The sequence below is a fragment of the Bactrocera oleae genome, chromosome 6 (genome assembly GCF_042242935.1).
Source record: "Bactrocera oleae isolate idBacOlea1 chromosome 6, idBacOlea1, whole genome shotgun sequence".
NCBI classification, from domain to species: Eukaryota; Metazoa; Arthropoda; class Insecta; order Diptera; family Tephritidae; genus Bactrocera; species Bactrocera oleae.
In genome coordinates, this window is record NC_091540.1 from 73540141 (window position 1) to 73555123 (window position 14983).

A 14983-nucleotide genomic window follows, 5' to 3' on the forward strand; every position below is an offset into this window, starting at 1 on the left:
ATTATTTTATTTCTATACGTAAAAAATTAAAACCATTGTTTAAGTTTTATTTTAATTTATTTTAATATTATATATTTTAATGACATATTGTCAAAAAATAACAAATTTCAAAGAGTTGATCTAGTGCTGCGCAGGGTTGACGTGTAACATACCTGAAATTTAAAAGAAATAGAAATGAAATGACTGATATGTTAAAAGATATGTTAACGATTTATTGAGAAATTGTTCAGAAAAATTAATTTGCGTTGGATATTGGGACGAATTCTCTTCATAGAAAATCAAAGCGAGCTGGGTCAGAGTATCATCATGTACCTTACATAAGTAAATTTTACAAAATTGTATAGATATTTTAACTTTTTTTTTACCTTATTAATGAATAGTCAACAGCAAGTTCATCTGCAAAACAAAAGAGGGCCGTTACTTTATAGAAATATCAAAATAAAAATTATATTATAATTATGTTTCAGTTTGGATTTAGTGTCATTTATAAGTCAAATGATGGGGAATCCGAAAATATCTCATCATAAAGAAGTTATACATATGAAAAAACGTTTTACTCTTAATTACTTACATTTTCAATTTAATCCGTTTGCCCCATCTGTAAAGAACATAAAGATAATTAATATACTTGCATTTAAGGCTTCGAGTATTAAGAAAACTTAGTTATTATATCAGTAAATATGTTTGCGTTGGATATTGGGACAGTTCTCTTCATGGTGTATCGAAGCGAGCTGGGTCAATGTTTCATCATATAGTTAGGAACACTTAAGTCCCTATTACGGTTTCCAACTCAACTGCATTTTCGTTGAAGTTTTTAAATTCGGTATTATATCAACTCAATCTGTCAAAAGAAACTTCGAACTTCAGTTCCATTTATTGTGGTATAAGCCGTTGTGCCAGTGCGGTTGATTAGAATATCAAAGTGCAATTTATTTCAGATAAATATTAATAGAAAATGAAAAACAGGTAAATAAACTATATTTAAATCAGTTATTTTGTACAAATACAAAAATGTGTTGAACTCGTGGAGAAAAATGTCGAAACTGGAATTTGAAAACAGAAAAAAATAAAATTAAGAGATTCGTGTGAAATGTTGTGAACACAAGTCGATACAATCTACGAAGCGTTTGGCTTCTCTTCAGTAATTTGGATATTAATCCACTGCGCACAGAAACACTTACGGTGTTCCAAAATATTCAAAACTTCATTATCAAAAATAGATATCGTATGTTGCTAGTGTTTTGAGTGATTAAGGCACGAAGGCATTTTCGTATGCGCAGTTTGACTACAACATTCTGTCATTCGAATTTAAATCTGTTCGAATGTCCATTTTATTATTTATTTACTCTTGGTGGCAATAACTAAATTGAATTATTTTAATTTTTCGTTTTTACGTTTTCAGTTGCTTAATTATCTATCAAATATTCAATTTTTATGTTGACAACATCAAATACACTTTGATGGAAATTCGTTGTAGTTCATAAGACGGAAAAAGAGTTTGGTTAATCTGTAGCATTGTTTTAACTTCAATTCAAGCTGGAGTCGAGCTACAAACCGTAATGCGAGTATTAATATACATTGGTGGCCTCTTAAATATTTTTTTTTTCACATTTTACTCAGTGTATTTAAAGCAAAGCCTGAATTTTTCTTGTCGAAAAACATTGGCTTATAAAGTGATCGGCCCTAACCAAAACAAGGTTATTTCTTATTGGGTCTTTCATTATTGGCCACCAGTGTATATAAAATGAAAATCTTCCACCTACCTTCATATCTAAACAAGCCGATGGAGTATGTACGCGCCGACTCATTTTAAAACAGGGTCCAGGTGAGTGCCCAGATTGTATTGATTTATGACAGTGCCCTATAAACAGCTGCACTACCTATAAAAACATAAATGGGCTTTAGTCTTAGATATAGTAAAAAAAAACAACTATCTTAAATCTAAAGTTATGCAATCCGAGAGGATTTTGTGTCATTTAACAGTCAAATGATGGGGAATCCGAAAACATCTCATCATATAAATATGAAGGGATTTAATAAACATAATAAAAGGTATTGTATGTATATTTAATAAAAATATTTTATATATTATAACATATTTTAATACCTGTTTTTTATCAAAAAGTTTAATCCTTCCTCATCTTTTTAGAACAATCGAGCTACAAAACAGAAAAAATATTTATTAAGAACAAATATAAGCTATAAACTAAAATTCATTAAGAAAACCAAATCAGTAATATATGTTTGCGTTGGTTAAGGAACAGTTTTCTTCAATGTAATTTCAAAGCGAGCTGGGTAAGATGTCATCATTTTAGTCATACCATATGAAAGTAAGTGCTATACTTACCTCTTTTTAATTTATGTGGCTTCAAAAACAAGTTTTAATTATGTTGAGGCAACATGTCAGATGTATATATTATATAGCCCTGAATATTTCGAAAACGGATTCAATTTCTCTTTGCACGTTTTCAATATATGTTATCTGTAAAAAAAAAAAAAAAAGAAAAACAAAGAGTATAAAATTAAATATGGTATTTGTATATTTATAAGAATTTTAATAATTCATTAAAATTTTTGAGTATTTTATCAGATGTTAATATTTGCGTTGGTTATTGGAACAGTTTTCTTCACAATTATCAAAGCGAGCTGGGTAAAAGTTTCATCATTCAGAATGTAATTAAAGGTGTATGTGTAAAATTAGAGCTCACCTGGAAAAGTTCAATTTCTGCAGATTAGTATATTATCGCCTTTCAAAGTCACAACTGAAAATAAAGAAATAAAACATATGTATATTTACTTCTGAAGTCAACAAACACGCATGACAAGAAATGAAATATACCAATCAGTTCTACTATCTATTTTTAGTAAAACTTTCATACATTTTTCAAGTTACATTAAGAGTTTTCATCAATTTAAACATTTTGTATTAAATTTATAAGTGCTTAGAGTAGGCTTACCAAACAAAAGAATCCACATGAGTTACAAGGTGAATTCCTAATACAGAAAGCTGTAATATAGAAAAATACATATAATATTTATTTTATACAAATCAATAACATTAATGAAATTTAATCAGAATTATGTTTACATCATTATCTTTTTCAAGAGTAGCAAATAATACAAAAACATCATTTTCTTTGAGTAGAAAATAAAAAGTAGATAATACGAACCTTTATACCATATATAGTCCACTAATAAGTGCAATGAATACCCAAATCCTAAAAAAAAAAATACATTTATAGCTACATGTATATAATATAAGCAATCTAATTAGAATTTATTGTGAAACTGAATCAGAATACATTTACATCAAAGTAGTTTTTCAAGAGTAGCAAATAATTAGAAAACATCATTATTCTAGAATACAAACTTGAACTTTATTAAATAATTTCTACTTACATCGTAGATATTTGGGCCGCTCCACCATGCATAATATCAAACCACTGCAAAGAGATTATGTGATATTAATAATTGTTCATTGAAATAAAGTTTTTTATAATTTGTGGAAAATCAGTTTAACATTGACATCATAAATTTATAGTCAGCGACGAAAAATATTAACATCATTATCTTATTTCACACACTTTAATATGTAAAACACTTACTTATTTACCTTCGTAATATTAGTAAACTGCACACAATGCTTCCATTTTGAAATGAGAACTTCAAAAATAAAATCTGCAAAGAAAAAAAACAAAAACGAAACGACTTCCCTTATATTATCCACTTTAAAGAAATTAAAACAAACTCAGTATTAAGTTTTTTTGACAAAACTCCTATGTGCGAGTTTTGGCTTTTCTTTCCTTTGTATCTTCTACATTATAAAATGAATGTTGTTTAATTAATTATTATATTAAACAGACTCCTGTACTGGAGGTTCATAACCTTCGGGCCTTTCGACGACAGCACCTTCCGAAGAAACAACAGCGTCAGTACCTTTGCCACCGCCATCACCGTGTAATTCTAACAATTTGGACAGATCGAAACGCGGCTTCTTCAAAACCTTTACTTTACGAATGTAAACATCATGCAGAGGATAAATGCGTTGGCACTTCTTCTCAATGTCCTTAGCAATGGAGTCGAGTGCTAGCTTGTTCACCAATTGCTTCAGGTCAGAGCTGGTTACATCGTTGGTAATGATTTCAGTCATCTTTGAGCGAATATTACGAACTTGAGATTGTTGAGCGTAACAAGTTTTGCGCTGTGATTGTTGATCCTTAGCAGTAAAGCCAATACAGAAAACGCGTAGCATGTAACCATCAGTGGTCTTAGCCTCGACAATGGCTTCAATAAGTGTCTGCCATTTTTTTACCATTGACCTAAATGAGTGAAACATTGATGAGTATCAACTCTATGTATATTTGAAACTTGAACATAAATATTAGGAATTGCAGCTAGTATAAATGTTTACAAACTAATCCCTAATTGGGAAAGTAGATAACAGTTCCCCAGGGTGCCGTTTGCAAATTTAATTTTGGAGCATCGTAGAGACAAAACACAGTTGTGAAATATTTTGTCTGAATTATACGTCCGTTGTTTGCAAAATATATACCATCTCAGTTTTCTTGCATTAATAATAAATAAATAAATAATAAAACTTGGACCAAAATCCTATTTAAAATGAAGTCTTGTACTGAACCATATGGTATATATGTATGCATGTGCAGTTATGGTTTGCTTACTTAAAATCAATGAACACTTTTCACTTATTATCGTACCTGTACTTGTCTGTAGTCAAATCCATACCGTGAAAATTGCAGAGCACATTGCGATCCTGAACATCCTCAGCAATCAGACGGAACTTACGGAAGGAACGATCCGAATCGTTGTCGTTTTGCAAATCAGCCAATGATACCTCGAACACACGGCCCTTCAAGTAGTCAGAGGCGATTCTCTGACCCTGGGTACGGTTAACCAGAGTTTTGCCTATCTGGCGGGTCACGAACATATTTGGTGCTTTTACATCGTACCAATCTTTGCGTGAGAAGGGATCTACTACCTTCTTCTTACCACCTTTTTTACCTCCTTTAGAGAGACCCTTATTTTTACCGACCGCCATCTTCAGAGTTGAAAGCGGAAAAAGATAGAATCACGTTGACGCAGTAATGTCAAAAGAAGGAAATGCGACATGACAACCACTGAAATGTAACTACACCAATGCTGCCATAAAATTCGAATTTCAGTATGGTCCATTATTGCAAATTCGATATATATTTTCATACTCCACTCCAATCCAATTATAATGAATTTACTACAAATTTATGTAAATAAAGTGTTTAAAGCATTAAAAATAAAATTTCAACTTATTTGGCGATTTCTGAGTCAAAAATGAAATGCATGTTTTCTCAAATTTTTAAGCAAGGTTTTTGGTAAGACTGTGTGCTAAACGGTAACATTTTTCCCTTTGTTGAGTTGGTGTGAACAGAGAATGTTGAAGAATACGCATACCAATGAACATCTCTGCATATGTATGTATATACATTTTGCTTATAGAGTGGTGTAGTTCGTTGCGTAATTTGACAGGTGTGGTGACATTTTATTTTCGAACTTGCGCGTTTTCGATGTTCCTTCTTAGCAATTAACATTTTAGTACTGCTAACATTTGCTCCTTCTCTACTCATCAACATTCTCTGGTTATACTTTTCGATGTTCCCTCTTGTGGAATTACAAATTAGTACCAGAGAATGTTGAAGAATATTCATTTACGTTCTCTGACAAAAGTCATTGCTTGTGCGGGGCTGGAAGAAGCAAGCATCAGCCTACATGTATTTAAGAATGTATGTGTGATTATCACATTTGTGTAAATACGTATAATAAGGAAATATTCAATAAACCTTAACATATGAACATATTTTCCTGATATATTTTAATTATCTCAGGAAGTTAAATATGCTATTAAAGTAATTGAATTATGATATGCTTAGATTCCAATTAATAAAATAAAAATTAAAGAAAATTTCAGTTTCATGAGTTTTAGGATTCGAACGTATAGGTTCGTATTCGGATTGTGCTTAACCCCTTCCCGCTTACGACCTCAGCCACCACAAAAGTGGAAATGTGGCCGCTTAGCCACCGTTTTATTGTTATCCTTTGTTTAATAAGCAATTGCTCACATAACGCACATACATAAGTTGGAAAAATAGCCTATTAAATGTTTATTTTATTATGAATTCTGGGGTTTTTACCGGTAATACAGATTTTTAATTCAGAAGGCTTTTCATAATTATAAATTTGTCATATCATAGAAATTGAAAACATAAATCTAAATAGGTATGCGCAACGATTTTTCATATAGGAATATTCGTTGTGTCTATTTATAGCATTTCGCACATTGTGTGGTGTATTTTTCTTTTTCGAAGTTATATTTTTCGATGCTCCCTCATCTGGAACTACAAATTAGTACTCAAAAAGTTTTCATTTAACATTTGCTCCTGCTCTACTCTTCAACATTCTCTGACCGTAGTCAGAGAACTCAGAAGACGTCAAATCGACGTCGAGAAGATGGGCAGAATAAAATGTCAAAATTTTGTGTATACGAAATCATCGAAAGTAAAATGAAAATAAATATTTTCAGTTTCTGAAAGAATAAAGGAATTAAACAAGCTTTTTTGGAAAAAACACTGTAGAGCAGTTCTTTTTTTTTGCAAATATTTATAACATTTTATTTTCCATCTGTGGACTGGTTTGTTAGCCTCTGAAACATGTCTCAAAGTGCGGCGCCAGTGCAACGACGCGGTGGAACTACGGAGACTCCAAGATTTGGGGATGCTACAGAGTGGGAGGCTCGAGAAGTAAATGAAAACTTCACATTAAACCCATAATTTAAGGGTACATATGAGTAAAAATTCTAATTTGATTCAGGCACAAAGGCAACGTGAGTTGGATGAAGCACGGGCGCGTGCTGCTCAAATGGAAAAGACGATGAAGTGGTGGTCGGATTGTACGGCTAATTGGCGCGAAAAATGGAGTAAGGTGTGTACACATGACACATCTGATATAACTTGTCGTAGATACGAGTCATAGTAATTTGGAAAAAGGAATTTGTTTAATCGATATTCATACAAAATATTCATTATTTATATTTTTATTGGTATCAGGTTCGAACAGAACGGAATAAAGCAAGGGAAGAATCTAAGCAGTTGCGTGCCAATCTCGATATATCTATGAAAGAAGCTAATTCTTATAAACGGGAAAAAAATGATCTCGAGGTACAGATTTCTCAACTTAAAAAAGAAATGGAAAAGGTGCATACATTAATGATGAAACATGCCGATCAATTTCACAAAACAGGGTTAGTCGTATTAATATATTAACTTCTTTTTCAAAGTTGTAATAATCTCTTAGAATGTGTGATGCTTCTGAAGATACTGAAGCAAATGGGCGTGATACTAATTGCTCACCTGATATTTCATCTGATGGCTTAAAAAATGTGAACAGTGAAGACGGATTGGTAATTTTTGATAGACATATGTTATTGTATATGTTATTGTATACAAATTAAATACCGCAGGTTACTAAAGCGATTTGTAATGATTTGAAAGATTTGGATATTGAAGAATTTGCTCTTAAAGGTGCCGTAACTAAAAATGTTAACGAAACGGGTAAGTTTTTTAAATATTAAAAATAGTAATGATATAGTAAAAGCAATATTGACAGATGAGGTATCAGCTGAAGAAAAGCGTTTAATACAACAATTATCAAAAGACGACTTTGACGAGGAATATTTGCTTCAAAAAATCTCAATGCTTCAATTGCGTTTAGATGAAGCACAAAAGACTGTACAAGCAGAAAGAGAGTGAGTACTTTTTCTACATCTATATATGTATATACAGCTGAAGGCCTTGTCGCTACTGCTGTTATATTTTATAGGTAGTATAATTATTTATAACTGTATTTCCTTTAATAAATAAATATATGTATATATAAATAAAAAGACAATTAAATGAAAAATCTATTAAAGAATTCCTATACAAGCATATAAGGTTTAAGAGATATTAATATTGGCCCTTGAAATTAGGTTTCATAACTTCATTTAAATTAAAAAAAAGCAATGCTTACAACAGTAAGAAAAAGAAAATAGGGATTTTTACTTTTATTATCCGAGTAACTTTATATAAGCATCTGTTTAAGTTGTGACTTGTCGATACATTTACCAATTCTTAATTTAATTTTAAATAATATATTAAATACGGGAAATGGTAATATTTCATGTAAAAAAAATATACAACATTGTCCGTATTTCCAGGGAAAAAAATATCCTACATAAAACAATCGAAAAGTTAACATTGGAAATACAAGAAGTACATGATCGCCAGGAAGAGCTCCGCCTGGCTAAACAGGTAAGGAACACATCAGAACTTCAATAATATAGCATTTGATGACTATATTCGCATGAAACCGATTAGAATTGATTGAGCTTTTTACAAAAAGAGATAGAATATATATTTATGATGGATTAATATTCCTTTTCTGAATTGCACTATTAATTCACAATATCTAATTTTGGCACTTTCGTAGATGGGTTAACTTTCCGTATCACCTTAATTATGAAGTGCGCAAAGTTTTGCTTTATTTTCCAGCAAAGATAGATGAATAGATTGTCCGTGTTTTAAAGGAAAATGATAAAATATTTACTTGGTGTGACTGAACATACTATATAAAATTGATAAACCAGTAGTCTAAGCTAGCTAATTATGAATTGAATAATACGAAAATTTTATAGGAAGCTGTTCGAGAATTGCTAACCCTACAAGAACAACATCGGGCTGAAATGCGCATAATAAATAACTCATTGCAGGAAGAAACTGCATCACGGGAAAATCTCGAAAGACGCTTAGCAGAACTGCGTACTGAGGTGAATATATATATGCTTGTAAACCTAATGCTATGTCAGTTTGTGTATCAGCAAACTTCTTTTGTATCAATTGATTTGCTGCCAATACTCGTATTTAGTCTAACTCTAATAAATATCATAATTAAAATTAATTTCACATTTTTTACAGTTGGAACGTCTTCAGGCCGAAAATGCATCAGAATGGGGTAAGAGAGAACGTCTCGAAACAGAAAAGCTTGCTTTGGAACGCGACAACAAAAAGTTGCGAGCTGAAGTTCGCGACTATCAAGAGCGTTCTGACCGCAAAGGTAGGCCATTGCAGGCGAATGATGTTGAGGTACGTGCACTGCAACAGGAACTTGCTGATCGAAATAAAGATATAAGCGAGATTAAACTATCCCATTCCAAATTGAAGAAACTGTTAGCCGAAACAAATACAGAGCTAGGACATGCTGTTCGGCGAGCAGAACAATACGAAGCGGAGGTAAGTGCAACCATCTCAGCTGATTTAAAATTTCGAATTAATTTTATTTTTATGAGAAATTTTCCTTTTATAGTAGCAGCTTTCGTTTTAAGTAAAATATACAATGTAAAAAAAAGCAATTTAAATTAAAAAATCATAAAATATTAGTCGTGGACTAAATTAATTGGCGAATGCTGATATTCCTGTAATAGCACGGCCAAGAATGAGCGCATGAATGTCGTGTGTGCCTTCATACGTGTTCACAGCTTCCAAATTCATGGAATGGCGTATAACATGATATTCATCCGATATGCCGTTGCCACCAAGAACATCACGCATATTCCGTGCAATATCCAATGCTTTCCCTGAATTATTTCGTTTAATTAGTGAAATCATTTCGGGGGTATGTAACTTCTGATCCTTAAGCCGTCCTACTTGAAGGCATGCTTGTAAACCTAATGCTATGTCAGTTTGTGCATCAGCAAACTTCTTTTGTATCAATTGATTTGCTGCCAATGGTCGTTTGAATTGTTTCCGATCAAGTGTATACTGGCGTGCGATTTGCAAGCATGCTTCTGCCGCTCCTAAGGCACCCCACGCAATTCCATAGCGTGCGTTGTTCAAACAACCGAAAGGTCCTCTGAAGCCCTCAACATTTGGTAATAGATTAGCTTCGGGCACATGTAAATCGTCCATTAATATCATTCCGGTGGTAGATGCGCGTAGAGAAAATTTCCCTTCTATTTTTGGTGTGGATAAGCCTTTGACCGATTGCGCCCGATCCACTATGAATCCTCGAACCTTTCCATCTTCACATTTTGCCCATATGATAAAGACATCCGCTATCGGAGAGTTGGTAATCCAAGTTTTAGAGCCATTCAGAATGTACTCCTTGCTAATGCTGACATATTTGGCCCGTGTTTCCATGCCGGCTGGGTCACTACCATGGTTTGGTTCGGTTAAACCAAATGCTCCTATAAAAAGAAAATATACTATACTCGTATATCGCACAATTTATATATAAGTTTTAAACATCAAACATAATAGTGCTTATCGTACATATGTAATTATTATATATGTATATGTAGTCCTTTTCGTACATATATTTTTTAATAATTATAATTTAAAAAGATCGTGGCCTTATATGTGTTTGAATCACTTACCAATCAATTTGCCTTGAGCCATTCGAGGTAGATATGTTTCTTTCTGAATTGCGGAACCATAATCGAATATCGCTCCCATAGCCAGCGAACTCTGCACGCTCAAAGCAGAGCGATAAGCCGAATCTACCCGCTCGATTTCTCTGGCTAACAAACCGTATGCGACATTCGATATACCGGCACAACCGTAACCATTAATTGTACAACCTAATGCACCAAGATTGCCGATTTCCTCCATAATTTCCTTATGGAATACTTCATTACGATTCGCAGCAGTGATGCGCGGCAGTAGACTCGTTTTACAGTAACTTCGAAATGCGTCACGTATGGCGATCTCCTCTTCTGTGAGCTGTGATTCTAAATTGAGTGGATCTTGCCAATTGAATTTCGATGATTCAGTTGTTGTAGCGAATTGTTTTGCAAAAACTGCTTTTGTACAGATTTGTGATGTTGGGCGAAATGTTGATAAGAGGTATCTCACAATCATTTTTAGTAACGATGTTTATCTGTTTAAAATCTTGTATCTATTATTTAGGAAACTACTTAGGTTGTTATGTTGTTTACTTACGTGTTATTAGAATAAAACCTCCTCGTTCGCGCGCTCTTGTACGACTGTGCACTAATGTTATTGTATTCCAGTATAAAAGTATTTTAGAAATTTTTGGATTAAGTTGTACTGTAATTTTTCACTTACCTGAGAATGTGGTTTCCGAAAGCATAATCAAAAGTATCACACATACGAGTATATTTTATGATTCTCAATACACAAAGTGAGAGAACAGGAGAGACAACAAATGAACATTTGTAAGTATGGACTTATATACAAATATGTATACTATAGAAGTGATTACTACTTGCGTTGAAAAATATATGCATGTATGAAAAAAGATCGATGTTTTTGTTTAGGACCATTTGCCTAAGTTTTCTCAATCATTAATCAATAATTTATTAGTAATGCAAAAATCAAAAGTCACATTCAACTCCTATTAAGTAGTACATGTGGGATCTGTAGGGTATTAATTTCATTTACTTTATTTATTATTTTTACTTTAAATCATTAATTTGAACAACATTTCTATTATAACCGGAGAAACGATATGAATGAAAGAGGCGATATTGTCTAAATGCGCTCATTGCTTTTTATCAGTTAACTTTATTTGTGTGTATATGTGTATATGCATGCACATATGGTATTGTTCGGTCACACTATTTTCTCACTGTGATTCGTTGTGTGTATTCTGTTCCTTTCTTAATGATGGATTCTCTCCTTGGAACCATTATACTTGATATTATACTGCATATGTATAAATATTTGTATATATGTTCATGTGTGTACAGTCGAAATTCGATGATTTGAACAATGATTGAAATAACTATGTAAAAAAATGGAATGGATGTCATATGACGGTATAATTTTTATAATAATTACCGTCTGAATCAACAATAAAATTTACTGTATGCATATTCTATAGTTTATATGTTACGAATTTCATGTTTCTTATTTTCCCGCCACATGTTTCACTTAACGGTTGTTTCTACCACTTAAATCTAATCAGTATAAAGTTATATACATCAAAGAAACCAGAATAACCAAACGATTTGTTTTTCAAGTGTATTTTCCCATTTTTCTAATCTAGAAAACTATAAGTAGATTAAAAACTGAGATGTTTTGATGAAACTTGATAAATGAAACCAGGCTACAGGCTATTCTCGAGAGCGCAATTCCATATAAAATATTATTGTCCAATTTAAATTGAAATGTCCCAGAGCAGGAGTACATAATCCAACTTTGCATGAAATCAGAAAATTCTATGAAGTACATGTGGGTGGAAATTTAATTTTTAATTTTAATTTTTATGTTTGTTTTATATGATTTATGTGTAATAAAACTCAGTTGCAATGCTCAAACCTGATTAACACATGGAACTGAATTGTATCAAGTAAGGATGTTGAGAAATTGTTAAGAGACGTGAATGACCCATTTTCCTAAAAATTTCTATAAATTGAAAAATAAATGTCTTGACTTTTACTTTTAGGTGAAGCGACTCCGACAGCGGGTGGAAGAATTGAAGCGTGAATTGGCCAGTGCAGAGGACGAATTGGACTCGGCTGTAAATCAAGTTCGTCGTTTACAAAGGTCCAATGATGAATTGGTTGGTCAAACTGAAGGACTGCAAGTGCAAATTCAACATTTGCAAACCAGGTTTGTCGCATTTTTATATATTTTTCTGTTTGCTTTGGAGACGAAATATGGAGTTTTCTTCCTTCTGTAACTGGTAACTATTAATAAAGCTACCATACTAATTATTAACTTTTCGGACTGCTGCTTCTTCTGATGGATATATTTTTTAAATTGCGGAACATTTAATACTGTACTATTTAACAAATACATACATGTTTGAATGTGCTAATATGTGAATATGTACCATATGCATATACAAAAAATGTAAGACGAGCACCAAGTCCTCAAATGCGCACCGTAGGCGGTGTACAGTTGCGTAATAAGATCGCCGTAGAAATTCCTAGTGAATGCTTGCCCAACATCAATGATCTACGTCAGATTTTTGATGATCAACCTGTTGGCAACCGTCATAGCCATAATGCAGCTAGCAGCTTACCGAATGGAGGTAGTACAGAATCTGCTATACCAAAGCGCTCAAGTCATACGGAACGTACTTTGATGCAGCAGACAAGCACATTTTTCGATGCGAAACCATCGCACTTGGAAGAAAATATTTTCGAGTCGAAATCACGCAATCTGGAATTTGAGCGGGCCAAACAAAAGTTTGATAATCCATCCCATCTACAGCACCAACATCATCACCACCAGCGCGAGCAGCGTGAACGGTCATCGGGTAGATTTATTGGAAGTGGCCAGCAACAACAGCAACAGACTAGCGGTAATCGCTCTAATCTGGCACTGCCGTTAAAAACGACCAACAGCTCGGGTTTAGGTATGACCGTGAATGGGAGTGGCAGCGCCACAAATTCAAATCCTAACTCATGTAAAGATGATGTAAATCGCCAATTATTTCTAGAGGATCATTCGCATTCCTCCAAGACTGGTGGTGCTGGTGGTGGTAACGTTGGTGAAGTAGTTGTGGTTGGTATAGGTGGCACTGCTAGGGCCACCAGCACAAATCAATGTGCTGGCGGCAGTTATTCAAGGAACAGTATTAATTTAGATGGTCTCAAAGTATCCGACGACGAGGTAAGCACTTCCAAAGTAGCACCAATAACATATCGTACTTATGGTTTCCGATTGGTTTCAAACTATAATTTCTATAATTTTATGTTGAAATTTGTACTTACATATGTAAATTCCAATCACAATTTTGATTTGTAAAAAATAAATTTTCTTTGTGCTTGTGTGTATGTTACATGTATGTAGGGTAAGTAGGTTTTTTTCATGTATTACTAATTATTGTGTACATACATATCTATGCATGTATTAAAATGTGTAAAATTTTCAAAACATAAAACTATTTTTTCCCATTCACAGACTCTGTAATTACGGTTCGACGAGCTTATTGCTGGACGACGAAACTGAAGAAATAAGTGACGAAGGAATTTAATTTAATTAATTAACAAGTTTTTAAAAAGTAAAAGTATTCCATTATTGAGTTAGTTTATGTAAGCATATTTCGAATATATCCTTATGCAACGCCATGTCTATTCATAGTCCTAATTTGTATATTTCATACACGCATACTACGCGCGTAGATTTTTTTCTTCAACATTTATTGCTCCTTTATATTAATTATACTGAATAAGCCTATTTGTACTTAAAAATCTTTTATTTATATCTATACACTAAATTTATATGAATTGTAATCATAATGACATAAATATTCATTCATAGATATAAAATAAGTACATATATGTATTGTGTTTAAAAAAATACATTATTTACAAAGAAAGTTAGAAAGCTGTTTAAATCTTTTTTTTTTTATAAATTTTTTTTTTTTGGATGGGGGGGGTGTAGAGACGAATTCTCGGTGATACCTAACTTCAGAATCGGTCTTTGTTTATGTTGCATTCTTAATATTTATATATTTAAAAATACGAATTTTGTTTAAAAAGTATCGCGAACTTTGTATATCTTAAGAAAGTGTTTATTTATTCATGAATATATATTTGTCTCCTTTAAAGCAATCACACCTAGATATAATGCACTTATGCTAGCGTTTTTTCCAATCCTCAAAGCACTTAAAAAAGTAATTTTTTGGATCTTGTTCAGCTCTTCCTTCGATGCAGTTTTTATCTCCTCTCATCTCCTCCTATTGGTGATCTTTTTATACCCTGAATAGGGTATATTAAGTTTGCCACGATGTTTGTAACATCCAGAAGGAAACGTTGGAAACCCTAAAAATATATGTCTAAAGGATCAGCATGAAGAGCTGAGTCGACTTACCTATATCCGGCTGTCTGTATATACGCGAACTAGTTCCTCAGTTTTTGAGTCCCCAAGAAGTTGCTCATTGTCGGAACCGCCGATATCGGATCACTATAGCATATAGCTGACTT

General features: G+C 32.9%; 3 protein-coding genes and 1 non-coding gene across 6 annotated transcripts; 1 reads left to right on the top strand and 3 right to left on the bottom strand.

The window, feature by feature from the left end:
* Window positions 1-35: 35 nt before the first annotated feature.
* LOC106617607 (ribosomal protein S3A) lies at window positions 36-3571 on the bottom strand. The gene is made up of 10 exons (XR_004976703.2): window positions 3400-3571; window positions 3171-3218; window positions 2958-3007; window positions 2709-2762; window positions 2348-2482; window positions 2108-2159; window positions 1764-1880; window positions 572-598; window positions 366-396; window positions 36-152 (listed from the first exon to the last, which is right to left on the bottom strand). It is a non-coding gene; the product is annotated as a ribosomal protein S3A (transcript).
* A 183-nt stretch (window positions 3572-3754) lies between these two features.
* On the bottom strand, window positions 3755-5108 carry RpS3A (ribosomal protein S3A). The gene is made up of 2 exons (XM_014234918.3): window positions 4719-5108; window positions 3755-4319 (listed from the first exon to the last, which is right to left on the bottom strand). Exons 1-2 carry the CDS (start codon window positions 5057-5059, stop codon window positions 3854-3856), a joined length of 807 nt encoding a protein of 268 aa, XP_014090393.1. The 5' UTR covers window positions 5060-5108; the 3' UTR covers window positions 3755-3853.
* Window positions 5109-6418: 1310 nt separating this feature from the next.
* Window positions 6419-14384, top strand: LOC106617609 (coiled-coil domain-containing protein 102A). Of its 2 annotated transcripts, XM_014234927.3 has the most exons (12): window positions 6419-6791; window positions 6862-6972; window positions 7098-7291; window positions 7345-7450; window positions 7511-7601; window positions 7657-7795; window positions 8246-8339; window positions 8723-8854; window positions 9003-9317; window positions 12493-12659; window positions 12908-13667; window positions 13959-14384. In XM_014234927.3, the coding sequence occupies exons 1-12, from the start codon at window positions 6702-6704 to the stop codon at window positions 13965-13967; spliced, it is 2208 nt and encodes a 735-aa protein (XP_014090402.3). In that variant the 5' UTR covers window positions 6419-6701; the 3' UTR covers window positions 13968-14384. The 2 variants fall into 2 exon arrangements, with proteins under 2 accessions (XP_014090402.3, XP_014090401.2); XM_014234926.3 differs by lacking the exon at window positions 12908-13667 and having other exon boundaries at window positions 6428-6791.
* On the bottom strand, window positions 9341-11135 carry LOC106617610 (glutaryl-CoA dehydrogenase, mitochondrial). Of its 2 annotated transcripts, none has more exons than XM_014234928.3 (3): window positions 11025-11135; window positions 10460-10962; window positions 9341-10270 (listed from the first exon to the last, which is right to left on the bottom strand). In XM_014234928.3, the coding sequence occupies exons 2-3, from the start codon at window positions 10941-10943 to the stop codon at window positions 9477-9479; spliced, it is 1278 nt and encodes a 425-aa protein (XP_014090403.1). In that variant the 5' UTR covers window positions 10944-10962; window positions 11025-11135; the 3' UTR covers window positions 9341-9476. The 2 variants fall into 2 exon arrangements, with proteins under 2 accessions (XP_014090403.1, XP_014090404.1); XM_014234929.3 differs by having other exon boundaries at window positions 10460-10973; window positions 11025-11075.
* Window positions 14385-14983: the final 599 nt, after the last annotated feature.

What these genes read in the sequence shown, in the direction of transcription:
- RpS3A (XM_014234918.3), bottom strand. Translation starts at nt 5,059, where the DNA reads ATGGCGGTCGGTAAAAATAAGGGTCTCTCTAAAGGAGGTAAAAAAGGT. An exon ending in TTGACTACAGACAAGTACAG is followed by an intron (nt 4,320 to 4,718) that starts GTACGATAATAA and finishes TCACTCATTTAG; the next exon opens with GTCAATGGTAAAAAAATGGC.
- LOC106617609 (XM_014234927.3), top strand. Translation starts at nt 6,702, where the DNA reads ATGTCTCAAAGTGCGGCGCCAGTGCAACGACGCGGTGGAACTACGGAG. An exon ending in CAGAGTGGGAGGCTCGAGAA is followed by an intron (nt 6,792 to 6,861) that starts GTAAATGAAAAC and finishes AATTTGATTCAG; the next exon opens with GCACAAAGGCAACGTGAGTT. An exon ending in TGAACAGTGAAGACGGATTG is followed by an intron (nt 7,451 to 7,510) that starts GTAATTTTTGAT and finishes TAAATACCGCAG; the next exon opens with GTTACTAAAGCGATTTGTAA.
- LOC106617610 (XM_014234928.3), bottom strand. Translation starts at nt 10,943, where the DNA reads ATGATTGTGAGATACCTCTTATCAACATTTCGCCCAACATCACAAATC. An exon ending in GGCTCAAGGCAAATTGATTG is followed by an intron (nt 10,271 to 10,459) that starts GTAAGTGATTCA and finishes TTCTTTTTATAG; the next exon opens with GAGCATTTGGTTTAACCGAA.